Consider the following 26,867-nt stretch of genomic DNA (forward strand, 5'->3'; position numbering starts at 1 on the left):
CTTTTCAAGAATCACTTTCATCCTGCACATACTGTGAACCCTATTATAAATCAAATGTCCAGGCAGTCCTACCTTGCTCTTAAGAATTAGCAATGACTTTTGAAGTGAATTATGACCTAGATTTTCATAATCACCTTGTAACTCCACTACAACTCCAGTAAATTCAAGGCAGTTTTTCAGCACTTCCCTTAGCATCAGCAGAAAGTTACACTTCATGCATTTCAGTAGGTATCTTGTAAAAACTGGCAATTCTGTGTGATAGCAGCAGAGCTTGCAGACAGCAGCTCAAAAGAAAACAGCTCTGGGAAGGACATCAAGATATTACTTATTCCATCTCCACCACCTAGACAGTCTCACACAGAACTGGGTCGTTATTAGAAGGTGTTGCTCTTCCAACTTGCTCTTCTTTCTGAAGAAAGAAGGCTGTCTCCCACAGCAGCCTGCCCAACAGTGTGTTTCTCCTGTTAAAAAGGTACTCCCAGCTGTTTACACTAAAACTTTCTTTTTGCAATGTATTCACCTGGTTCTAATCTTAACTCTTATGGTCACAGTGGAATAATTACTCTCCTGAATGTTCACAGGATTTTGAAATAGCTAGACATAGCTGAGAGAGAAATATCTTAACCACACTCCTACCTCCTGGAGTTTCAAGGGACTCCAATTCATTCAATCTTCCCATGGTGGCTGAGCTTCCTAAAAAATTCTTGATCTCTGCCCACAGGAGCCCCACAATCAGAGCACTGGTTTCATGTCTCAGACTTCAGCAAAGCATGGCCAGTAGCTTGGAAGGGCACCATACGTCTCCCAAGTATACTCTTGTTTATATATCACACTCTGCTCTTTGCTTTTTTGTACCTCAGCCTGTCATTGTTGACTCTCACTGGTTGTTTGCAGCAGCATGTTCTGTTCCTGAACATCCCTCACAGAGCCATCCACACTGCAAGGGACATGGAGCAAGAGGTTTGTGTTCAGGCCAAGAAAATGCAACTTGAATACACATAGGAGTGTTTTGTGACCTGTGAAACCAGATGTCAGCTTGGAGAGTCAGTTTTGCTGCCTCTAGCACAGAGTACTGATCTATATATTGATCTAGCACTAACAGTCCAACTCTAACCGCAATAAAGTTCTGCTCCTTCTCCCACTCTTTCTTTCCTCCTTCCACACAGCCAGATTTCTCATGTCTCAGACAGACTCACACCCCATTGCCAAAGGTATGTTTTGGCCAGAGACCAGGCACAGAGGCTGGCTGCCTCCCCAGGTGGGACACAGCCCCTCTCGTGCCTGGGCACTGGCTGAGCCTGTGCAAACAAGCGCTCTCTGCCAGGCGGTTCCTGCTCCAGGCAGTTCCTGCTCCAGGCAGTTCCTGCTCCAGGCAGCCGCCTTTGTTCTGCCCCTCTCCTTGTCACCTCCTGCCTGCCGCTGCTCAGCTCTGCCTGCAGTCCACATAACTTGTTTTCCATCACCTCCAAGGAAAATGGCCATGTTCAAACCTCCTGCAAGCCAGATGTGCCCCACTGGTTGCCAGGTGAAATGTGCTAATCTAGAGGGACTTGAAGTTTAGGATTGCTTTAGAGAGTGTTCCTGTGTATGACCTTGTGCAGCATTATCCCAGCTCTATTTCTTGCAAAAGCAGGAGAATAAAGTCATTATGGATGAATGGAAAACTAATGAAACCAGAGAAGCAGCTGAGGCAGAGCTGTGTTGATCACACCAGGCTTTGTTTTCTGTATAATGTGGAGTCTCATACTCCTTTGGTATGAGTATGAGATACTTTGAGACCACACGCTGTACTTCCTCACAAAGAATTCACACCTTTTTTTTGCTTCTCCTGTATCCTGTAATAAAAGTCTTTTAAACTGTGGTTGGTCTCTGTGTATTGGAAAAATGGTGGATGGAGTTGAGAAAGGAACCATGAAAGCTGTAGCATTCAATCTTAAGTGGAGCAAGCAGAATATGTAGCAATGGCAAAATCCATACAACTGTCTCAATAAAACTTCATATTGTTGAACAGTAAAAGCATTTGTGTTTTTATTATTCTAAGATTCAATTAAAATCAGGAACAGAAAAATGAGACCTGAACTACATGTGAACAACCGATCAAGGACAATGATCATCTACATAAACAAGACATATTTGTCACACTGACACTCATCTAACATCCAGCCACCCCATCTTTAAATAATCATGATGGGGATGATGCATAGTTCATTCCTGAAATCAAAGTGTGAACTATAAGGGAAAAATCACATGGCATCTTGCTGATACATGCTCTTGCACTGAACTTAGAATACAATGTACAGAGAGACCTCTGGCTTAATTAGCTGCCCACTGAGCTAGAGTTGGCTTCTATCTTCTTCTGCATATGAAACCACAGAGCTTTCTTAGTACATTATTTCCATATGTGTTTATATTGCTATCTTTGCCACTTGATCCAGCATTTTAAGTGAGCATTCCTGTCTAAAAGAAAAATAACAAAATGTCTATCCGCTTACCTAAAGTATCCATCAGCTCAGTCCTCCCTTTCCATCAGTGTGAGCCAGAAGAATCCCCAGGAAAATCCATACAGTCTCCCTGGTAGGCAGCAGTTGAGAATCAGATCAAGAAGCTCTCTCTTATGTCATTTTATTCCTCTTTATTAGGGATATGATTTCTCATTCTTTGCTTCAGACATATTAAAATCCTCACTTAGCTGAGTAGCCGTGCCCAGGATCGTGGCTGGTGTCAGGACATGAACACCCAGCTAGGGCAGGACAGGTGCGTGTGTGCTAGCACAGCACAAGGAGCAGGGACTGCAGCTTGAGCATCATCATCACCACGAGCACATCCTCAGCAGGGGCTCACAGCTCTTTTAAAGGTGTCCAGGGGCAGGAGAAAGGTGAATCACCACTCATGCACTACTTACATGTGCATCTGCCCAACACTTCTTGTGTAGGAAGGGATGGTATGTATGTCTGCACAAATATTTACACTTAAGCTCTGGCTGCTTCTACATTTTACCATTCTACATTTAGCTTGCTCCAAAACCACTTTTCTAGAGACTGGTCTATCATCAGAATATCTCATGTTCCAAATTTGCTTTTTTTAGGACTACTATCAATATTGAAACAGAAAAAAAATTATGAGAGAAAGCCTTAATAAAGTCTGTGCACTGTTCATCCTCATGCATATAGCCAATTCTCGTACCACAGAAAGCTATTAGGTTGGTTAAAGATTATTTCAGTTTCATAAATTTGCACTGACAAGTCAAAGTGGTTTTTACTCATTCTGAGTTTGAACTGACAGCTACTTCTCCATGAGAACAGAGACGATTTTAGTCTGGACGGGTCATAAAGGCTCTGAAGGAAAGGGTAGAACTGTGACACATCAGTACAGAAATGGACACTGAACTTATAGCAGAGGTGGTCAGGGCAAAAGAGTAAGGGAGGCTGAGCAGATCCTGACCTCAGAGTTGAAATGGGCCAGGAAGCTCTGTCAAGGGCAGGCAGGAGGAACAGCAAGAGAATTATGAGGAAAATTAGGAAAAGACAGTGTCATGGAGACAAACTTCTAAATCATGAAAAATGGCAGTTAAAATAGCAGGTCACCTGAAAAAAGAAATCTGCACATCAATTCAATTATGTTTGTATAAAATAATTTGGCAAAAAAATTTCTTGGTGCTCTTTTACTTCCACTTCAGCAATTAGCTCTGTATCCGGATGATTTTCTCCTTTTCACACAACAGTACAGTTCCTCATGTTCTCCATGACCACAAGGGGCTTACCTGAACTGAGCTCATCACATAAGACTATTTATGCTACCTCTTTTACAGACACCAGCAAACTTTGCAATAACTTCATGTTGAACAAAATAGTAGACTTTTAAATTGAGGTGACTGCTTACAGCCTAACCAGGGAAGCCACTGTTGTAATAATTTTTTAAAATTTTATTTGTATTATTAAATTCTGAGCTTTAAAACACAGACAAGGAAACCTCTAAAAAGTGCTGAGGATGGGTAGTGGTCAGCAATGTAAAGAAACTGGTCTACTACAAGTAGCTGTATTGTTAAACAAGCAAACATTAGACATATATTATTAAAAGTCATCTTTAATAGCATTTAAAATTAGCCATTGCAAACTTTATTTGAAGAAAAATAAACTAATGACAATCTTCCAAAGTCTCTTGAAACAGTCTAGTTCCTTAACATTTGCTTTATTACTTGAAAAGAGAAAAGCTGTTTGCATAGTTGGCATGTTAGTTCACCTCTTTTTGCTCAAAACAGCTCATAAAAGCATTCTTTTTCTATGATTCCTGATTTGATCAAAAGTGGAAATCTGAATGATGATCCTAACTTAGATCAAATTGGGTCTCAAGGCAGTCAAGAATTTTAGTTCAAATTATTTAAGGCCTGATATGGAAAAAGAAAAGATGTGTCAGTCAGTAGAATATTATACCTACTTATATACTTCCACTGAGCCAGCATATTTTGATTTTCTTCTTTGTATTTAATATCACATACAACCTAAGAAAACTAAAAACCGCAATAAAAAAACCCAGTTCATATTATAATATTATAAGATATTAGCAATGCTGATGAAGTTTTTGGGTAGCTAATAAGAAATACAGCAAATTATTTGAATTCAAAGATAAACCTCAAACTGGAGTACTGGTGACTCAAATGCAGTACATAAGGCATTAATGCTCATACCTATCTGAAAACAAGCTATCTATAGGAAAATAATCATTAGATTAATCTCATACAGCATACTATCAGTCTTTATTTCATTGCATAGAATAGCAATAGAGCAATGGCATTTCCATTTGGCACAAAGAAATACATTAACAAGAAACAAAATGAAATATTTTGATATGGGGAAAAGGAAACAACTGCTGTTACATTTTATAGATAAATTAAGCACCTAATTTCAAAATCTTCAGATCATATAGACTTGGTTCACTGCATAAGAACTAATGGTAGAAGAAGAAATGTTATAAAAAAATAATGTTAGTCATTAGAATTAAAATTGAATCCTCTTTCTTAGCGTTTCAGACAGAAAAATTATGCCATTAGGCACTAGCTGCTTTCTAATATATATTCTTTCCTAAAAATAGAACATTACACAGCATTGTTGGTTTGGGCACTGTGCAGATCTTGTGTTTATGCACATATGTTACACACTGCAGAACACTGCAGCCTATAACAGCTACGTATATGCATCTGCTTTCTGCAGGATTCAGCTAAAATCAAATGTTGTCAATATTCATACCAACTTGAACAACACACTCAGAGAAATATTGCTAGGATAATATTTTGATAACTGAATAAAACCAAATTTTGTATTTTAGGTTTGACTTTCAACAGTGACTTTCAAGGCAAAAGAGAAGCCTGTAATTTAAGAAGGACATGGAAGTGTAGGAGCAAGTTCAGAGGAAGGCCATGAGGCTGACAAAAGGACTGAAGCACTTCTCCAGGGTAGACTCCCCTGTGAAGACAGGCTGGGAAAGTCAGGACTGTTCACCTGGAGAAGAGAAGGTTGTGTGGAGACCTCACAGCAACCTTCCAGTGTCTGGAGGGGGCCTGCAGGGAAGCCAGAAAGGGTCTCTGTCAGGAGCTGTACTAACAGGACAAGGAGTAGTGAGCTCCAACTGAAAGAAGGGAAACTTAGACTAGATATTAGGGAGTTTTTTAATGTGAGGGCAGTGAGACATTGGAACAGGTTGCCCAGGGAGGTTGTGGATGCCCCAACCTTGGCAGTGCTCAAAGCCAGGCTGGGTAAGGCCTTGAGAAACCTGCTCCAGTGGGAGGTGTCCCTACCTACAGCAGAGGAGCTGGAACAAGATGATCTTATGGTCCAGTCCAACTACTTCACATTCTATGATTCTATGGATCTGCCTCTCCTGTTTCTCCTGCACCTGTCTGGCCACCTCCCCCTTTCATCCTGTGCTGCCGATGTGCACAAGCCAAAAACTCCTTCTTGTGAAGTGAACAGGAGCATGTGGTATGGAAGCTAATTGGGAACACCCACACTGCTTCTGTTTGATACAAGCTGTGCCAGGGGAGGTCTAAATTGGATATTGGGAAAAATTTCTCCACTGTTAAGCATCAGAACAGGCTGCCAATGGAAGAAGTGGTGTCACTATCCCTGGGGGTATTTAGAAAGAGTGTAGGTGTAGCACTTGGAAACATGATTTAGTGGCAGACTTGGCAAAGCTGGCTTAATGGTTGGACCCAATCATTTTAAAGGTCTTTCCCAACATAAACAATTCTATGGTGGTGCCATGCTGGGAACCAAACTGGCCCAGCCTGCAGATTCTGAGGTGCTCTAAACCTGTTAAGCAGCACTCATTCCCTGTTCTGTACTACAGCATTTAGTACAGAAGATCTCTAAATGACATCCATATCAAAACCTGCAGAGAAACCCTCAGCTAAGATCATGGATGACAGCAGAGGCAAAATTCAGGGGGAACACCTTTAAAATACATCATAGACTCAATCCTAAATAAATATCTCCTACTGATTGAATAGCATATTAAGAGCCCTAGACAGACCATGTCCATTGACACCCTGTGGCTGAAAAGGGCACGGGAAATACCAGCGTACACTCAGATTTCAATGAACACCAGAAATGCTCAGACAACACAACATGAAGATGCCATCACAAAATACCTGTTCATTACTGTTTTTAGCATCACTCCTTAAAACCTTGTAGACCTTATTGCTAAAGAGCTCCAAAAGACTTTTTACTACAAGATTTCCTGTTAACTTCAGTGGGAGCACGGCCCCCCTAACATCCAAAATGGGTGTCATAGAGCAATGGGGATAATATATATGCTGAACATTTGTGTAAAGGCTCCCATACAACAATGAGGAAAACAAAGAAAAAAGTCACTATGCCAAATAATATTCCATTCACTGCCACCACAGTACAAATTTTATTCTCTGCAACTCATTCAAAGTCACTACTGCAAAGTGACTGAAGGCACTGATGCAGGAATGTTAAAGGCCACCTAGTGTAAACATTTGTTTACAGTCATACAATGTACATGGTTTCTTTAAAATAGCTTGATACAGATGCAGATTTGGATGCCTGCAATAAAATGCCTTCTGTATAGAATAAAGTAAAATAAAAGAGGATGTTTATTCACTGACTCCAACAATTTCCCTGACATGGTACATCATGACTGATGATTCTTAATATAGTGTGCAAGGCAGCCAAAAGTCATTTAAAAACATGTGTTGTTTGTCTGAAAAACAAATGTAAGGGAATACTAGTAAAAGCTGCACTGTCCAAAACTCAGCTAAGCAGTTTAAATCTGTTTTTCTTGGAGGATTTTCAGGAAGATTGGATGCATGCAAAACAGAACTAATTTATTCCTACTATCTACTGCAAAAGAGCAATTTATCTCCAGTACATCTTGTCTAGAAAATAAGCCCCTTTATCCTATCATTAATCAGGTACCAATGTCCCTATTAGAAGCTCTGCACGTAGCAAAACCTGGAAGTATGTGAGCTTTACGTTTTTGAAATTATATTAAAAGGAGACAAATGACATGTCAAGTCTGCTGTTCTCAAAGACAAGAGAAGACCAACAATCATAGGTCACAAATCAAACCCACAAAAAAACACATCCCAGTTTAGATGAGAATTTTTTCCAGATCTTACAAACTTGGCACAGTCAGATTTAGGCTCCCATAAATGAATAAAGGGTTTGAGATGTAGAGTTGTGTTTAATTCTGTATCTTCATGTCTCTTAGCCTTGGACCCATGTAACCAAGTGAATGGCTTACAGGGGTAAGATCCTGCATCCAGCTGACTAAGCAGTGTGTTTGGCTTCAATAAATATATTACTTCATGTGGGTCAGAGCAGCACACATACTCTGCTCAGGCACTAATTAACTACTCAAAAGGCTAAATCCAAAACACATCAAGGACAAGTGAAAAGCATGAAAGACCATGAAGTAGCAGGACTAAGCTCTACCTAAGAAATAGGACAGAACCCCAAATTTGTGAAAAACATTGTAAATTCCAAAAACAGGTGAAGTAAAACAAATAACCCCATCTAAACTAGTTCTGCAGTGAAAACATATACATTGGTAATAGAAGGCACCCCCAGTCAAGGAAGTTCAGGCCTCTTCCCATGCTAAAATGCAAAATTTCCTTTGTGAACAACATTATAGATGAGCATAAATACAAAAATATACATTTTAAGCAGTAGAAAAAATGGAATAAAAATTAGAAATTGCTCAAGGAAAGTGACTGCCATATTATTACATGTGCACAAAAACACACTCCGTCTAAAAAAGGTATGAAAGAAAGGGAATCAATAAAAATTAAAATTTCCACCTCTCTTAGTCAGCATGACAGCTATTAACTTCATTTTAGTAACTAGGAGTGTAACAGCTTGGCTGCCTTATCAAAAAGAAATAAGCATTAGATGTTACAGGTAGTGTACAAGAAGGACAGACTGGCTGCCAGACAGCAAAGGCATTCATACACTCAGGAGCAACAAGCTCCCAAGCTCACACATTTCCACACTCACAGAGATCTGTAATTCTCCCCATGTGCAAAGGGCAGGTTTGGGTGTAGAAGTGCCTGCTACTTTTCACCATCGCTCTCCTTCATTCCACCTCAGCAGAGCGCTTGAGCACACATGGATGTGGGCAAAGTAAAGGAAGCATGTGAATTGTTTGGCTGGACTGAGTGCATGTGCAGCCCATGCCTCCTAAAAGCCTCTCCCACCACCAGCAACAGGGGCACAGATGGCACCAGGGCCACCAACTCACATGGCACTGAGAGCAGCAAACAACTGTTTGGGCTATGCCACCTGAGCTGTCGGCAAGGTGACGCTGAAAGCGCAAATGATGCCCCAGAGACACTTCTAGGAGACATCAAAAAAACCAGAACAGGTTCAAAGCAAACTTCCTTCATCTGGCCATAGATATATGCCAGCTGACACCAGCATTCTCACATGGAAAGAAATTGCATTTATTTCTGAATAACCCTGTAAAAATGAAGTCTGATAAACAGACTTTATCTTTGACATGTTTACAGTAAAAAGCTTTTCAGAGTAAAATGCATTAGAACATCCTGAGGTGTTATTTTCAAACATTATTAGCTTATGAATTGACAAAAAAATCCACCTACCTGCTCTGTAATGATTCAAAAAAAAAAACAAAAACAAAAAAAAAAAGACTGACAGCTTTCTGGAGCATTCAGCAGTTTGTAAATGCAGTACTTTTGGCTCTTGGATCTGCTCTGAAGCCAGCTCCTTTTTTTTTTTCCATATTATTCCCCAGGAGAGCACACAGAGAAATTCAGTATTAAAGTTGAGTGTCACATCTTCAGAACAGAACAAATTGTGTTCTGATATCAAGCTCCTATCATTGCTTATCAACACCCTAATGGAGAAGCAGACAGTGCTTTGGAAAAGCATGGTAAACTAACATCCCTAAAAAATAAGCACAGTTGGAAGCTGGGGTAAAAACAAAGTGGGAATATGGAGCTAAGCTTACTTTTTATCACACCGCTTTCTCAGTAACTCTGTGCTTCTTCAGAAAATAAATTCAATATGAAACTAACATTTGGAAAGCTTTTCCAGCAGACACTTTTAGAAGTTTTCTGGCACAGCCAGAAATTTACCATATGGGCCAGCCCAGCTCTCCCTGAACACAGCAGGAGTTTGGTCATGGTAATCACTAAAGACAGGCTGGTATCTGAACCTAAAATTTTCTTTGGATAATTTATGGAAACCTTAGATGTGAAACATAATATGTTTCCTTTTACAGCACCCAACTGCACAGCAAGTTTACATGAAGGACAAAGAGTACACAGAACAAGGAGGCCAATGAAGAGTGCTGAAGCAAGGCTGCAGAACCATCTCTGTGGCAAAGGTGGCAATCACTTTCACAGAAGTCACAAGAGGTTATACTTTGCATTACTTCTGAATTATAGCTTCTCACTGCTCTTCTTCCTGTTCAGAAAGGTTAATTAACATCAGTTAATGAACTTCTGGAAATTAACCAAGAACCCAGCTTCAAAAAGAAATCATTTTTAAAGGATGCACTCAGCTCCGACACAGAGCTCACCATACACTGCAAAACACTTCCCAGATACTTAAGCCCCATTTTTCTTCACCCAGAACATCTCAATATATTCAGGCCAACACCTGGTGAAAGGCACACTTTCATAGACTCAATCTCAACTGTTAGACATAATCTGTTCACAAACCTTGGACAAACATTTTGAAAGGAACTTTGTCCCTACCTACATGACAAAGGAACTCAGATGCTTTACCTGGCAAGCTGCTGGCTATCATATTTAAGAGCCTGGTCTTTTCTAACTGATGCTTTCTCTCACTATCATGTATGGGAGCTCCAGCCTCCTGAATCTGGGACTGCTTACCTAACCTAGGTCCTGCTCTTGTATTTTACTCTCCCATTCCCTTAAGGATTGCTACAGAGCCAGACTAGAAATCATTCATTCAATCATTTCATTTCAGAAACATCAATACATGGTAATGGCTCACAGAACAAGCTTTTGCAAAGTTTCTTCCTCATAGTGGGTTTTTTTTCCTTTTTTTGTCCTTCCAACTAGAGACTTTGCAACCTCTTTTTTTTTTTTTTTTTTTTTTTTTTTTTTTTTTTTTTTTGTAGCAGCATTTTTTACCTGAAATTATATTAATTTTTATTACAAGCCTCAGGGTATTTAAAAAACATGTAATTTTATGGGCCAAAATCTTTACCAAACAGTGACACCCAGCTAGTTATAAAATGTCAGGTAAGAGAATACTGCTGTACTGACATCCAAGCCAGCTCTTACACATATGTCAATTGTACTATCTGCCACAACAAAATCACATTTATTAATAAATTCCAGAGCATTTCCTAGATCTGAATATGACATGAATCTGTCATCATCACATAAAATATATCCCTGCTGCTTGGGTCACCAACTAAAACTGTGATGGAAAATAATAATTTAAAATAAAATCACATTCCTCTATTACACTGGAAAGAATTCTCCCAAAAGAACTCAATCATGGCATATATATATATATATTGATCAATGATATATCTTTGATATATTGATAGGAATGGTGTCCTGTAAAATAATATTTCCACAAATCATTATCTTGAAATTAAAGAAATTACAGCTCTGATTTCATAATATAAATTTTGGTTCTTAATATTAGTTTGCTAACTGAGAATTTATGAACTAAATTTATTAATATAAAAATATTTACATATTTTTACATATTTACATTTGCATTTACCTGTAACTTTGCAACAAACATATTTATTATTCTATCTAATAGCATTCTTATGAAAGATTAGATCCTGAGCTCTTCTCCTAGGAACTCGAAATTCATTTCAGCTTCTAATTCTAGGGCTTAAGTGTTTCTCTCAAATAAAAACCTGCTGTAATTTTTTAAGCTTCTAGCCCTTAAACATGCTCTAATTAATGGGCAGTGTACTTATAACCGTTAATTTCCTATTTTACTTTAAAATTCTGTGAGTGAACAATAATTTCAGCCTATATAGAATAAATGTGATCTTCATCTAGCTGAAGTAGCACACATCGTATCTGGTTGTCTTTTGCATTGAGCTAAAAAAAGCATGAAAAAATTGCCTATACAACTTCTTTATGCCTTATCTCAAACCAAGCCCAAATCTTTAATAATGTACCAAGGGGTTCATGTAGTGAAAACCTAGTATCTTCTCCAGTAGCCCGTAACTTTTTTCTTGCTTTTAATTCTGAAAAAAAGCCTTTGTAAATTGTTGCCCATCTCTAAAACACACTCTAAACAACACGTACTATATAATACATATAATACACTCATACACAACAACAACAAACAAAAAACAAACAAAAAACCCCCCAAAAATACAAACAAACATGCAAACCAACCCAAAGCCCTTTAAAACTCCTTTTTCAATGTACACCTTTTTCAGGCAACAACAGAAGTCAAAACACTGGCATTTTCTCCCAAGAAGGACTCTTAGCTTAAGTAAGAAACAGATGGCAAAGCTACTGGAGAGGTATTATTAACTTGGTAAGTGAATCACGGTGAAGCTCCTGCTTCATTTTGATAGTTTTGGGAACATACTGGGCCAAACAATTTGCAACAGTTGAGGAATCAACCCATTAGGACAGTAGATATGTGAAAACACTATTACTTGTTAGAAAATTGGGCATGTAAATGTCCAAAAAGACCACAGTTCAAAGTAGCTTTTTCTTCACTAAAATTTCTCCTATTCCTACAAGAAGAAACTTTCTTTTAAACTTCTGAATTATTAAATTTGAAATGACTGTCACTTACTAGGTTCATAGTAATCCAGTACAGTCACTGAAGCATCTTGGATATTTGCCACCTTGAAGTCTCTCACAGCTGGAATATCCACACAAACCTGTGTTTCATTTAGCTAGGAAAACAGAAGAGAAACATCCTGAGAACCCTAGGGATGGTGGCTTCATGGAGGAGCTAGGGACTTTTAGCTCAGTGGTAGTCCATTTCTAAAGGCTTAAGAGTCAGGATGTATATAAAGATGATTATCTCAATTGCAGTCATTTTGGTCAAATTAAAGACTTCATTAAATGTCTGCCTTCTTATGTGTGATTTTTAAGAGGTCTGATTTAGAAAGTCCTTACAAATACAATTGAGTTGCACCTATCCAATCAGTCTCACTCAAAACGAGAAGAACTATTAATTCCATGTAAATAGCAGATGTTGATTTTCCCCAAAGAACACAATCATAATGTCATTCCAAATTTAAGCCTAACAATGTCAGAGTCAAGATGAAAATCACCACAAACACATTTCTTTGTTATTTCCAACTTACAGAGTCGAAGTATAGGTTGACTTTTCCATTATCCTTTTCAGTCTTCTTAACTGTACTGTCTAATGGAACAAAATCTGGTGACACAGAGAAACCACTGAGTAAGCCAACCTCCATGAGGACCATACCACTACTGGAAGCGGAGCCAGAGCCAAAGTACCTTTTCAAAACACAGAGACAAAGAAACTTTTAGTAGAAATACAGTAGCCCACTCTGCAAAGAAAACATTCGATCTTTAAGTACCAGCTAGTGAAGTAATAATGCTTAATACTTGGGAAAGAAATGGAACAAAATGCTGAAAAGAAATGTCTAATGATAAAGAGCTAAAAAGTAATTTCTCAATTATTTTTCCAGCTAATTTTAGACACATATGCAAAAGCTGGTTTAGAACTGACAAACTGCAATATATAAATCATGTGAGAGACTACACTGACACCATGAGGAACTTTCAATCGGCACCTATTAGTACAGCTTTATCTTACAAATATGCAGAAACTATTGCAATTAAACACGTTTCAAAAGAAGCAATTAAGAAACTGCTGTAGGAATTCCTGTACTGAAATATATGTATTTCTTCTTATGGATGCATTGGTTTGCTTTTATTCATTTTGGAGGCCAAGATACATGTGTGTACACCAAAGAATTCTCCCAGACCTTTTCATATTTCCTTTACAGAGACTGATGGTACCATTAACAAAGTCATCACCAAATTATTTCACAAAGTTTCAGTTTTAGAATGCATAGCCATGTTATTAATCCACATTTGGAAGAAGATTTAATAAGTTGAGTCCTTTTTTTTTTCCTAAATAATGCTTACTATTATATCTTCTTCCAATGTAAAAACCAGATGCTGGAGTTTGCTCTATTGAGCAAGTCTTGCACACTATGGTGCATAACAGATGTATCAAAATGTATTTATGGTGCTCTGTGCTACAAGTGTCACCTAAATGACCTGCAAAAGATTCTACTGCTTTAAATAAAGCAGGTAGCAGAAGAGTTTCCCCGGCCTTAGAACAGAAGGTAAATGATTATTGTCCCACTAAAATAAAAGTGTCTCCAATCCTCATTTTGAAAGCCTGGCAGTATTGAAAGTAATTAAACTATTTCTTTGTAGAGCTGGGTAGTTAAAAAAAAATAAAAGGGAAGAGTTGCTTTCAAAGCAATGCTGTTAAGCCTGGCTGATTCAAGGCAGATACAACTTTGAAAGAACTACAGCGCAACTGCTGACTTCAGTTGGCTCACAAGATTAGAAACAACTGAAACCATCTGTTTGATGATGTGCTGTGCCAAAGTAGCTGCTATTGAAAATAAATAATTGAATTGGAACTGGATGTAATTATTTCTGCATAATTACCAATAAGAGGAGAATAAAATATCCAAGCTGTCTAGCCAGCCTGGGGTGCTACTAAAACACCAACAGGTAACCAAACTGTCTTGGTACTGTCAAGGAGTGAATTAGATATATCCCTAGAATTTATGAGGATCTGCCTCTCAAAAAAAGGAAGAGAGGCAGCCTTGGAGGTGGGTTGTGGTACCATCTCTTCAACTCCATGGTCTCTTAAAAAAAGGGAAAAGAATCATCATGCAAGAATGATCAGTAAGAGAAGGACAGACTTGAAACTTGGACCTGAGGAAAACGGGTAATATTTTCAGTTGAACTTTATGTTTCAGCTCTTCAGCAATATGAGATCAGGGTGAGACCCTCTCACAGATGATACAAAGAGAAAACAAAACCAAGCTAATGTAGGCAGAAAGCAGAAATGAGAGTGTAAATTGAACCATCAGTGATCAGTTTCCCATGCCTGGAAAAGGTATGCAGGCAATGAGACTTAAAAAAAACTAGTAGTCCTGGGTATTTGCCTCCCAGAGAGGGTGTTTTAGCTCCTCTAACCAAGAACTACTTTAATTTGAATGAGACATCATCTGCTCGAGTGTCATAAATAATACCAGTTAAGAAGACCAACCCCAATCAAGCTTGCTGAGAGAAGGTGGATATTCTCCAGATTAAAGAAAAAAAATTGTGAAGTTGAAGCCTTCAGTACCTAACTATGTATATCCACAACTAGATGCATACCCACAGCTAGACTATACACACCCATGCGTTGAGATTTCAACAGCCTTTTTGTATTGGTTTCTCTACTAGAAAGCCAGATCATGTTATAAAGATCCTAAGTAGGCAACTTTAAACTAATTTAGGAATATAGATAAGGCATGTATTATATACAATTTATAGGGAAAAGAAGAGGAAGATGACTAGTCTATGAAGCTCAGCAATCAGAGATGAAGCCGTAGCCTAAGCAATTTAAACAGACTTCCTCAAAGTACCAGTCCACTTCTCACAATAAGAGTTGATGGAACTGATGTTGGAACTATCAAAATGCTCCAAGTAATCTCTTGAGGCTGCTTTTCAATGTCACTAGATTTCCCCCTCTTCTTTGACCACTTGGCAATTAAAGCATCACCACCCTAGAACATCCCCAGAGAGATGGAGCACTTCTTCTCCATATTTTAAGCGAAAGGTCTTAGCTAGAGAGTTGCCCAAAAACTACTTACCCCAAACCCAGCATGTAAAGCCTTTACATGTCAGGAGGTTGTGCTAGACTTTAGAATGCTGTTGACACTTCAGAGAAAACTTTAAAAGATAACAAGCCTGTTCTGTTTCAAGAGCTCTTATGTATTCTAGCATCTCTGCCCACCATCTGTGTCACTGAACTGGATACTAGAAACATATAAAAACAGAGCTCTGGCTTTATGCCTGCTGGCTATTTCCCAAATTAAATCAATGCTCTGTACTGAAATAATATTCTCTATAGCTGATTATTTGTATGCTGGTGTCACCTAGAGGCTCATCTCCAGTCACAGCTCCCTTGTGGAAGGCAGAGCGCAAGAATAGTTCAAGGCATACGGTGTACAAAGTTTCAAGAAATAGCAAAAAGAGGGTGTGGATGAAAGGCATGTAAGAGGAATCATGGTGGATCAGGTGGTACTTTGCAAATCTTACATTTACAAGGAATGTAACAAGATGTTACATATCTAATATGTATAATGCCACAAGAAAAAAACTGTTTCTAGAGGAAGTATTCACAAACAGATGAAATCCTTAAATACAACAAATGCAGTCATCTCAACAACATTATTGTGGATTATAAAAGACAGAAGACAAAAACCATAAATACATATACATAGAGGGAAATAAAATGTCCTATAGGGTTTCATATGAAATATGCAGGGGTCTCTAATTGCAAATGCATACTGGAGAAACTGCCAGAAAACAAACACCTTCAAATATACCTTTTAAATATGTGTATGAACACTTCCACAACAAGCAAAATGGAGGCCCAAAGCAGCCAAAGAAATAACTTGATTGACTGGCTGATCTAGGAATACTCAGTTCAAAGTCACCTATTCGCATGTGATGTAAATTCTATCCAGGTAACACCAGGTGGCTGTCCTGTGGTCCATGAGATGATACTTGAGCAGGCTCAGCTCAGTTTTTAGTAGCTGACTACTGAATAAGAAACATCACCCCAGATGCACATGGTCTCCCATATCCTCCTGCCCCCTCTCCCTTATTCAGCAAAAAGAACAGAATTAGTCTGGGTGGAAAACTTTCCACCTGTTTAAAACCTAGAATAAAGTATTTTAGTCTATTACCAAGTTCCTTGCTACTGGTGAATGAAAGACCGCAAAGATAGTTGCACAATAAGGCAATGTGAATTTATTATTATGTAAATATGGGTTTTGACTCCTGCCAAAATCATTCTGAGGGAGTTAATTATGGAGATGAAAAAAAGAATGATTATTTCATGGTGTTTTCAGCACTTTAGAACTTACTTCTCTCTTTACAAAAAAAGTATCTACTTCTTTATCAAGAGCAAAGGATTGTTTTCATGAAAGGTAAGAGTAATAGGCCCTTGTCACAGCTTGCTACTCAAGTTAGAATACAGAGATACTGCTCCAATTTTCAAGTCTGTCCACACACATCCCTATAGCTCAAAAGCACTTGCACCAAAGAAACTGTTGAGTTTTTTCTTGTATTTCACACAAACTCTTCCACATTCCTCTAACATTTAGGGTACTTCATTTGTGCAAAGTAATTTTTATCTTCTTCAGGTATACATTTATATCCCAGACATTAGTAAATTCATACAAACAAATGGATAACTCAGTTTATTTAAAGCAATCTAAAGTTGGTATATACAAACGTGTATGAGAAGCTCCAACTGATTTACCTACCTTGTGCACACATTCAAAGTCAAGTGGTTTGTATCATCTTTATCATCTTTTACATCAACATTCAAGTCAAAGGCTTCTTGATTTTGGACAGATCTGAGCCTCTGGTCGGTGTGCTTTGTGTTGTACATAACATTCAGCTGTGGATTGCAAGTACAGACATCAGGTGACATGTAAAGCAAATCAGTGTGGTTTAAACACCAAGTTGCTAGCACCGTAACACCAGAGGAGTGTTCACATGAGAAAACACACGTTTGCACAGACCTGCTAGCCTGTAATTGACTTGCTAACCTATAACTTGGACAAGACCCTGTCATACCTTCAAATTTGGACTGACAATTTTCCATTTGCTACCTGAAACCATTGTAGAAGGACTGTGATTTTCCAGAAGCACTTTCCATTCCCTTTTCTCTAGCCAAGCAAAATGCATATTGGGGTCTTGCAAGGGGAGTTATTTTAGCCCCTTTCTGCTTATTTTTCTACCAAAAGCAAAGAAGAACCCCCTCACCATACTATGTGTTTTATCTGGATGAGTGAGGGAATCATCTTTAATTTCTGATTTTTGCTTTTGTTGCTATGTCTCTCACTTTTTGATACAAAAATTATGCTCCTTCTTTCAGTCTCTACACATAATTCCCATTGGCCTGCCCAACACTGCTGAATTTAGCATGCTGTAAGAGTGCAGTGCCAATTCTGCAGCGGCACTCAGGACAGCCATGGTGCAGCTGTGAAGATTCATCATGCACAACTGCTCCCCAGGAGAAGGCAGTACCAAGGATGAAACCAATCGAGAAAGCCTGTCAGTTGAAGGCACACAAAAAGCAGTGCCTCAACAATCTGTCACCATAGAAACAAAACTGTTTTAACTTTTGCCAGAAAAAGCTTAATGAATGGGAATTTACTGCCAAGGCAGGAAGTTCTGAAACCACATACTGAACAGGTCAATCAGCCAGTATTTGCATGGAATCAGCTATTGCTGTTATGGTCTGACTTTCTTTTCCCTATTCCTCACGACAATGAAGGAAAACATTTTCACAACACAGAGTTTAATTAAAGCCTTCTTCTGTATACACACTCACGTTGGGGACAGAGGCTTTTATACAGAAATTCACATTAAATTAACAAAATGAGCAAATGCATTTCTTAAGTTTTAAAAGGCAACTGCCAAAGCTAAAGGCAGAACTGGTCCAGTCTTGTGTGTAATGCAACCAGTTCTGGTGAGACGCCCAAGGAGAGAAAATTAAAAGCTAGTGTTCTGCAAGAGAGTGATGCTTCAAATAGTAGCTGACACTATCAATTGTGCTATATTTTTAAAAATATGGCACATTTATAATCCTCTAATCAATGCCTATCCCTTTTCTTCTTCAACTAGCAGCATAAATGAGCTTGACTGAGCATGTGAATTCAATGAAAACATCTCCAATATTTTCTGTCCATTTTGAGTACTCAACATCCATTCAAATGGTAATGGAGAAATATGTGTGCATTTCATCATGTACCTATTTCAGTACCATCACACTAAATAACATTCAGTCCTCTGCCTAAGTCCAGCAAAAATATACTGAGTGGAAAAAACAGTCACTGTTTCCAGTAATGAGTAACAGGGAATTCTGAGGTTTTTTCCTCATTCCCTCTCTATACCTTATGAGGAGATTGAGGAGATCTTATTCACCTATCCACTTTGCCCATACCCACCCTTGTTTGAGCCTGTCTACCCTCTCCTTGGTGCTGGTTCTAGATTTCAGTGGCACTCTCCTTCCTTCCAAGAAGGCACAGGCCATGCCAATTACTTTAGTCATGTGTCAAGTCCAGCTCACAGAAGAAACATGTTTCTTTCAAGACTTTCAGCAGGCCTCCTAAGGAAGATTGCTTCTTTGACTCCCTTCTCTAGAGCATCTTTCATAATACCCTAACCCATCTTCACTTCCCTCTTGCAGTGTCTTAGGTCATGCATGGGATATACCAACAATGGGATATACCTACAATGGAGAGACAAGCTAGAAAACTTTATTGACACCAGGACCAAAAAGCTGTAAGTAAATGTCTGCCTTTACAATCATAATATACAAAATAAATACATTTTATGAGATCCTGAAGGGTCAGGAGAGAATGCACTGCCAACTTGCACACAGACAGGGAGATTTCACCAAAAAAAATTTTTTTCCTAAGAATCCATTCTGTTGGAAAAGCATGATGTTTCCATTAATGGATTTAATCTTGTGTTGTGTGATACTTAAATGAATTACTGTTTTGACACGCTACTTTTGGCGAGAAAGCCAAATCCCAGAACAGTGATTCTTACCACTATACTCTGACGGGCCCAAGACAATGAAACACAGCTGAAGAAATGTGATTACAATGTCATATGCTATCTGATTTATTAAATCTGATCCAGACCTAGCCTATGTCTGGGAAAAAGAGAAATCTCATTCAATGTCCTCAGTGCTCTTTCTTTTAGAGTACCAGACTTGCCAAAGGAAGCAGAAGGAAGGAACTGATCTCAGCAAACACAAGGTTTTGGAGGGACTACTCCAGGGTGTTAAGTGTAATATTCTGAATCAAGTCACAGCATCTCTGACTCAAAGCTTCAGGAAAAGAGGCAACAGCACAGTGACCTAAATGAACAAGGTAATCTAGCCTTGGTTCGTGAACAGCAGTTCTTTGTGAGCACATTTCCACGTTAATGCAACAAACCAGGAACTTAAACCCTGGTGTTATACACCCCCAGGGAATCCTCCACCACAGTCAACTGGCTATTCTCAGTGGAAGACTTCTCCCCAGTCTTCACCAGACATGCTAGCTTGAACGTGAAATTTTCCTGCTGGAAATAATGTAATAGGAACCAATGTGTTTTCACAAAAGGTATTAATTTCAACAAATCAGTGTTTTCCAGCAAGAAACAATTTGCTGAAAAGTTTTTCATCAGCTCGCCTGACAAATTAACTGACTAAATATCAGGAAGTATTTCTCAACAATGATTAGGGTTAAATAGTCTTAACTGTTCTGGAGCCCCCCTTGTTACATTCCACACAATCACACACACAGGCACACTGAAACCACAGATGTATGAACACAGTCCTGCTGAGATCTTCATTCCTATCTTGGCCTGCAAGTCTGAATCTAAATTATCCTCTGAAACTTTTGAACTTTGCTGTAACTTCATTTGTACTTCTGGGAATTAAAAATCATGGGTTGTGATTTATGGCACTGTGGGTTTTGCAGACTGGTGGGGAATGAATGAGGTGTATCTCCAGATGCTGTTCACTGCTGATAGGCAGGTGTGAAGAATTCTTTGGAAAGTTGTTTTATCCCAAAGCACATTTACAACTATCACCAGGCTTTTTTTGCTCCCCAGATGCATTAGAACACTAAAGTGAAGGACAGATTGGATGGAACTTGAGATAGAATCTGACCTGGCATAAAAACTTGGAGACATTTAAAGGTGACTTTGGATCAGTTTTCTCAAGTATGACTAGTAGCCCAGCAGGAACTCTTGTTTTGTGACATAATCATCAAGTATAAGTTCATACTTCAATAAAATCAGTCTCTCATGCTCAAAGACTAGTGTTTCTGCTAACTTTTCCAAGGTCTGGCTCTTTCACCTGTGTGGTCACAACCAATTGCCATGGAGAGGGCACCAGGGAAGTGAGATCCACTGCTGGCCATATCACATTAGATCCAATACTGTTTTCTCCTTCCACTTTCTGCCATGCCCAGACTTTTGGTTGATGCTAAGTGTCTATTACTTTTTGTAGTTTGCAGAATTGTCTGACTCTGTTTTTCATGCTATTTCAGAACACTGTAAAAATTGCTGGAGAACCTAGCTGTAATAACCTCTTATTTTTAGTTTTTGTTGCTTTCTACTTCAAGGAAAATAATATGAATATGGATATGAAAGGAAAACAATTCTTATAACCAGCAATGCAATCTTATTCTGTATTGATCTGTGCCTTATTATGGTTTACCACAGGTTCTCAAATGAGGCATTTCTGCCTAGTCCACATACCTGTTTTACTCTGAACTCTGTGTCTGCCAGTGTACCACTGCAGTCCTTTGTCTTGCAAATGGACATTGCATTTCTGCAGGACAGGGCTGCTTTGATACACCTCTGGCTCATGGAAGTGCCCCAAAACTGTCAGTCATCCAGCAGTACTTAAAAGGCCACACCATTGGTCAGAAACGACAGGAATATATCCATATTTTATTCACAGCACTCCTCAGTTAGTGCTTTTTAGCACTCAGAAGTGCTTTGCTACTGATTTAAGACATTTTGGAAGACTGCTCCTATTAACAGATTTTATAAAACTTCCAAAACACACCTTCCTTACAGAAAGCATATCTTCAGCAAGAATACCTACCTGATTGCCTTCATTGCCTACCTGAAAGACAGCAAATCCCATTCCCTCCGCTGACACTGTCATTGTCATTTGTTGTGCAGGGGGAATCTGAAAGAAAGATGAGCAAACCAGTATTTTCAAAGTACTTTCAGTCAGCAGACTGTACAAAAGTACTCCTCACTTTTTACAGTACCTCCTTAGTCTGAAGCAGGAAACGGTTTTGAGTATCAATTGAGAATGTCTCTGGCATTTCCAAAGGAGGGGCTGTCACTGTTATATCCATTTCTGTTTTGCTTGCCACAGTGAGAGCTGCAAACAGACTCAAGGCTTGTAGAGCCACCACTGTGTCCTGTTGAGAGAAGCAAACCCTTTTGTGTTGAACTGAAGCAGCCAGCACAGCACACAGACCGTGCCTGCATTGACCCATTTGTTGATCATGCTGGAACCTTCCTGCAGCCACCTCCCTATCTCTGGATTCCCCTGGCAGGAAGATGCCAGCCCAGAAGAGAGAGCAACACAAGACAAGAAGTTAGCTCCTGTGGAAATGGAAAATGAGGTGGGAGGCAGCCAAGGAAGTTTTTCTCTTTTGCAAGGTACGTGCAACCCCTGATAAGCTGAAAGACACAACAGTCAGAGTCACACACCAATCATGGAGAAAGACACAGAGGAAAGTAACAACATTGCTACTTTCTAGATTTATTTAGTGACTGTGCATTAAGTGCTCAGTACTGCACAGGAGTTTTTCATTGATCATTGATGCAAAAGCTACAGGTCTGAAAAATCATTAACACTAATTTTAACAAAAGGTTGAAAGGAATTTTTATCAGACACTCAGCAACAACTTCAAAGGGTCTCAGCCCAGTTTACCCTCTGTATTTGATCCAAGGGTTTTGTGCAATTGTTTAACCACTGCAGAATATACTTACACACAGTCATATATGTATCTAAGATTCTTTTTTTTTTATCTTTGAGTGTGATTGTAGGTTTAGCTCGCCAGGTTTTGAGCACAAGAGGCAATGTTTGAACGTTTGGTCCAGCCCAGTTTAAGGAATGAGAATTTTAACATCCACTATTTTCTGGGAAGAAATACAGTAATCAAATATATGTGTCTAATCTCAGGGACTTTTACTGTTCATGCAGTTTATTTTGCACCTATTTTTAACCAGTCAGAGTGAAGAAATTGGCCTTTCAGGCTTGGCATACAGATACTTTATTTATTATTAGGCCCCTTCTAGTAAAAAAAATTCCAACATAACAGGAATTCATTCACTAAAACATGGTGACTGTGCCATACCTTAAGGGGCTAGTAGGGGCTTACTATTCACTCTAACTGATAAAAAACCATTCTCCTTCCCATGCCACATCCTTGTCTGAGATGCCCTGCTTCACTGATTTCAGAAATGCAGAAAGATCAGCTGATTAGCAACTGCAAATTCACAGTAAGCTGTATCTCATGGTGAATTACTACACCCTTATAAAGCATCACACGTACAACATAAAGCTCTCCTCCTTATTGTTCAACAATATATTAAGTTTCTTATGTAATAAACTCATGGAAGGAAACACTCCAAATGTTATTTTTTAAAGCAAACTTAGAAGATAAATAAAAAATTATGGAGTAATTTATACAAATTAAAAAAGGCATCTAGCAAGACATTGGAGCAATTTTGAAATCCAAATAGTTTAGACTATGGAAGAACAAAAGGATTAAATTAATTTCTTAATTTCACTCTCAAGGGTAAAAGATAGATTTTTAAACTTCCAAGTAAAATAAGTTTCTGGAGAATAGAGAAAAGCTTTTAAAACTCATTTAATGCTTCAATCAACCTCTCCAAATAATAAGCAAGAATTAACACATTAGGAAAGCACTAATACCTCAGGGGAACCAGGCCAGTTCTTAAATTGCATTTTACTCAGAACACATTTCTCTCAGATTAATACCAACCAACATCTGAAAATAATGAAGGATAGCCTGTACACCTTGGTACCAGCAGCATGATGAAATGTGAAATTTTACTGTGACCAGTGTTTGTAGTTAATTTAAAAGCTAGTTTAAACCAATGCAATCCATAGTACTATCTAATTTTTTGGATGCCAGCATAGCTTACAAGACGTGGCTTCAATAACATGGAAGCCTCCTGGAGATAGTGAAGATATTCCAAATTTCATGGCCCATCAAAAATCTATGCAATAATAAGGACAAAGTACATCAGTAAGTTAAGACCAGCTGCCAGAAGAGGGATTAGGTTAGGCTGTTTTTCTAAAACTTACTCCCTTTAGTAACAGGCTAAGTTAATAGCCTTTCAGGAGCTTGAGGACTGGCACATGGTAAAAATAAAAAGAGGCTTCTCTCCTTGGAAAGGAAGTAAGAATATATATTCATCATACTTATTTCAAAAATATGTTTAATTACTTTTCCACAGGCACTACTATTTCTTCTTTATTTGTTATTAGTACATTATATAAAGAAGGTCTCCCTCTAATTCTCTTTCTTATTAGACTTGCCAAAAATACTAAAACTGGCAGTCCAAGAGTAAGATGCCAATAATGCAAGCTTGTACATAACCAAAGCTGTTACAGCAAAACAAAACTCAGTAATTACTGTGTAAGAATGGTACTTTTTAATTCTGAAATATACACTGCTTGTTTAAAAATTATAGCAAAATCTCTTAAGACACGATGTTACCTGAGTAGATGAAAATCCCCCAAGGTGATTTCTTTGATGACTTAACCATTTCATTATAGGGATCCCTTCAGCTAATCTGTCTTGATGAAAGTGCGAGAGCAGAGCGTATGCTGCAAGTTCAATATCAATGGACCGTGGCTGCCATGAGTCAGAAATTTCAGAAGCAGGCGTTACCCAAAAACGAAATTCTCCTGCAAAATAAACCAACATAACCTCATCCACAGACTGAAGTCTTTGGATTTCTGGAAAAGTCTTAGGGGAAAACTCTTCATTAATGCTTACACATGGGCTCTATGGGATGTACGATATTGTGTTAATGTTTAGGTGTGTGTTCCATAAGGTACTTCCTCAGCAATGTCTGAATCTACCTAGAAAAAAAGCTGGGGTCTAAATAGTCACTCGATTTCAGTGAACTTTACATTGATCCTTTCCTTGTCAGCCTGAAGTGCTCACAAAAAGAAGCCCTTCTGAAAAGGCCACCTTGTTTTTTCTAGTGCTCCTTTCTCTCAGGACCAGAGAAGGCACCTCAAGCAGCACAGCTGCTCCACAGACTCATTCTTGAATAAACCCTTCCCAAAAAAAATTACTTCTTCTCTTCCAAGAAGTGGCTGTCCAAAAGGCCTAACTCAGTAAAGACAGACGGACACTCAAAAGGCTCCCTTGCTAGGCTACAACACAAATTCCTTTGGATTCTTCATGATGACAGTTACTATTTTGAGACAAAAACTTCAATTTCCTATATTCCATATGGTCTGTTCTTCCCCCAAATTAGGAAAAATAATTCAGCTGAACTTGAAAGAAGTTAAATATACTGAGATGATAGGTCTCCAGAGAAAGAGCAACCGACCTTTGCATTGCCTTATAGACATTCCAATACTTCACCTCTTCTTTCTAATACTCATTGCTCCCCAATACCCTCCTGATCTCTCCAAACTACACTGGAAGAGTGAACTTCATCCATCTCTCTTTAATCAGGCTGATAATACAACGTGATTAAAACAGGAAACCTGACAAGCCATGTCCTTCAAGAGCATCACAGTACTCCTATATCAGGAACACACAAAATGAGACTGAACACACCAACTTAGACTGAGTGAATTGTCATTCATTTATGGACACTTCTTATTAAGGCTCTCTTGGCACTTCTTAGCTTATTCTCCATATCGTACTCTGAACAGATTTGAATTCTGAGCACAGAGCTGTAGATATGTGATAGACATCTCTAAATTTGACAAAAATCTATCTGTACAACCGTGTGAGATATTTGTGGAGTACCTTGGCGTTCTGCTCTCTGGTTCAGCATATTCAGTGCTTCCTTTGCTCTTGGACTTTTTGCCCAGGACAATGCGTATGTCACAAGTGCCAATGTGTAATTATCTGAAATGCCTTCTTTTAATTTATCTTCTAGAAAGTTTGTAGCAGTCTTGATGGCATAAGCATGCTGGAAATTAAGATAATATTGAAGAATGTACAGTGAATAAAAAATATCTTGGAATAGAAAAATGTTAAAGACAAATTTATACTGAACCAGAGAAATTATTGGCCCCAAACCAGAGCCAAGAAACAATGAAAATCTCTTTCAGAGTCACATATGAATCTCAAAGGCAAGCCTTTTGATCTGGCACTGTCTTTATGAAAATGAATAATTTAAATTAAATCAATTGGAATGGCTTAATGTCTTTAAGACTAGTTTCCCCCAAGAAATTTTCTTTCCAAGTTCTTGGACTCAAGTGATGATAGTATTCTTGCCAACAGAAACTGCCTTTAGATTTTGCAAATATAAAACTGAAGGGCTTAACACCACTTTGCATTGCTTTGAATAGGTAAGGGATATTTAACACAATGAGGTTAGATTTTGTCTAATGCTCAAATATTTCTCTATTTCTATTAACTACCAAGTGTTTGCCAGGTCTCCTAACTATGAATCATATTTATGAATTCCAATACCTGTTTATCTGGGAACCCTAGGAGAGATGACATAATGTAAGCTGTGAGAGTAATTGGATTGTTGGTGCCTCCTTGAAGATCACTGTGTAACACCTTCCCAGGCTCCTGGAACTCTCCATCTATTTTCTGATGACGGACAATCCATTTAGCTGTATCCATGAGCACATCTTCATCAATATCTATGAATGGACGAGCTTGAAGGAAACATCTCAATACAAAAGCTGATAACCTTGGGGAAAAGGTTCATCAAATAAGTCAAAATTAGCCATGCATTACAGTGTCCTCTGTTTCAGATTATATAAAAATAACTATAAAGCATAAGGTGTTCTACATACCCCTACCAAGCAGAGCAAAATGCATGCCTCACCCAGATAAGCAAGTAGGCTAAATTTAATCCACCAAAAAATTAAGATATGTGCTTTCTCCTGAAGATCACCCCTTCTGCAGCTATGTTTCAAAAATAAATACAGAGTATAGACTCTGAGTCTCCCAGCACAAGCGTATCTTTATTCAAACATTGCTCTCCAGCTTTCTGCCACTAGACAGAAGTTATAATTTGCAAAGTAATGCAGCAACAGGTTTGATGTTAATTATCAGCACTATCCCTGTAATGATATCCTGGAAACAACCTTTGTTGTTTTATTATTGATCCCACATTATCCCTCGACTCCCTTCTTTCCAAATGTGCATTCATGTAACTTGTCACTGCACTATTTAAGTACTAGAGTTGCCAGTACAGGTAAGCAATCTTCATCTTCCAATCCATCAATGTTGAGTCAAAGGCAAATCCTGCTGATGTCAATGAAAGATGCCCACTGAGTCCAGAAGAAAGTCTCATTCAGTGGCACAGT

The 26,867-nt window shown here is 38.5% G+C and overlaps 1 protein-coding gene across 1 annotated transcript in view; it reads right to left on the reverse strand.

Moving 5' to 3' along the window:
- Window positions 1-9,226: 9,226 nt before the first annotated feature.
- Window positions 9,227-26,867, reverse strand: part of CD109 (CD109 molecule) — a 65,550-nt gene continuing 47,909 nt past the window's right edge. The window contains exons 25-33 of the mRNA XM_058020630.1: window positions 26,017-26,245; window positions 25,345-25,510; window positions 24,070-24,260; window positions 21,577-21,732; window positions 21,426-21,491; window positions 17,050-17,186; window positions 12,817-12,973; window positions 12,297-12,399; window positions 9,227-9,947 (exon numbers count right to left, since the gene is read on the reverse strand). Coding sequence (XP_057876613.1) covers window positions 9,757-9,947; window positions 12,297-12,399; window positions 12,817-12,973; window positions 17,050-17,186; window positions 21,426-21,491; window positions 21,577-21,732; window positions 24,070-24,260; window positions 25,345-25,510; window positions 26,017-26,245 — 1,396 coding nt within the window. The 3' untranslated portion in view covers window positions 9,227-9,756. The remainder of the gene's footprint in view (window positions 9,948-12,296; window positions 12,400-12,816; window positions 12,974-17,049; window positions 17,187-21,425; window positions 21,492-21,576; window positions 21,733-24,069; window positions 24,261-25,344; window positions 25,511-26,016; window positions 26,246-26,867) is intronic.

Source organism: Melospiza georgiana, chromosome 3, assembly GCF_028018845.1.
Source record: "Melospiza georgiana isolate bMelGeo1 chromosome 3, bMelGeo1.pri, whole genome shotgun sequence".
Taxonomy (NCBI): domain Eukaryota; kingdom Metazoa; phylum Chordata; class Aves; order Passeriformes; family Passerellidae; genus Melospiza; species Melospiza georgiana.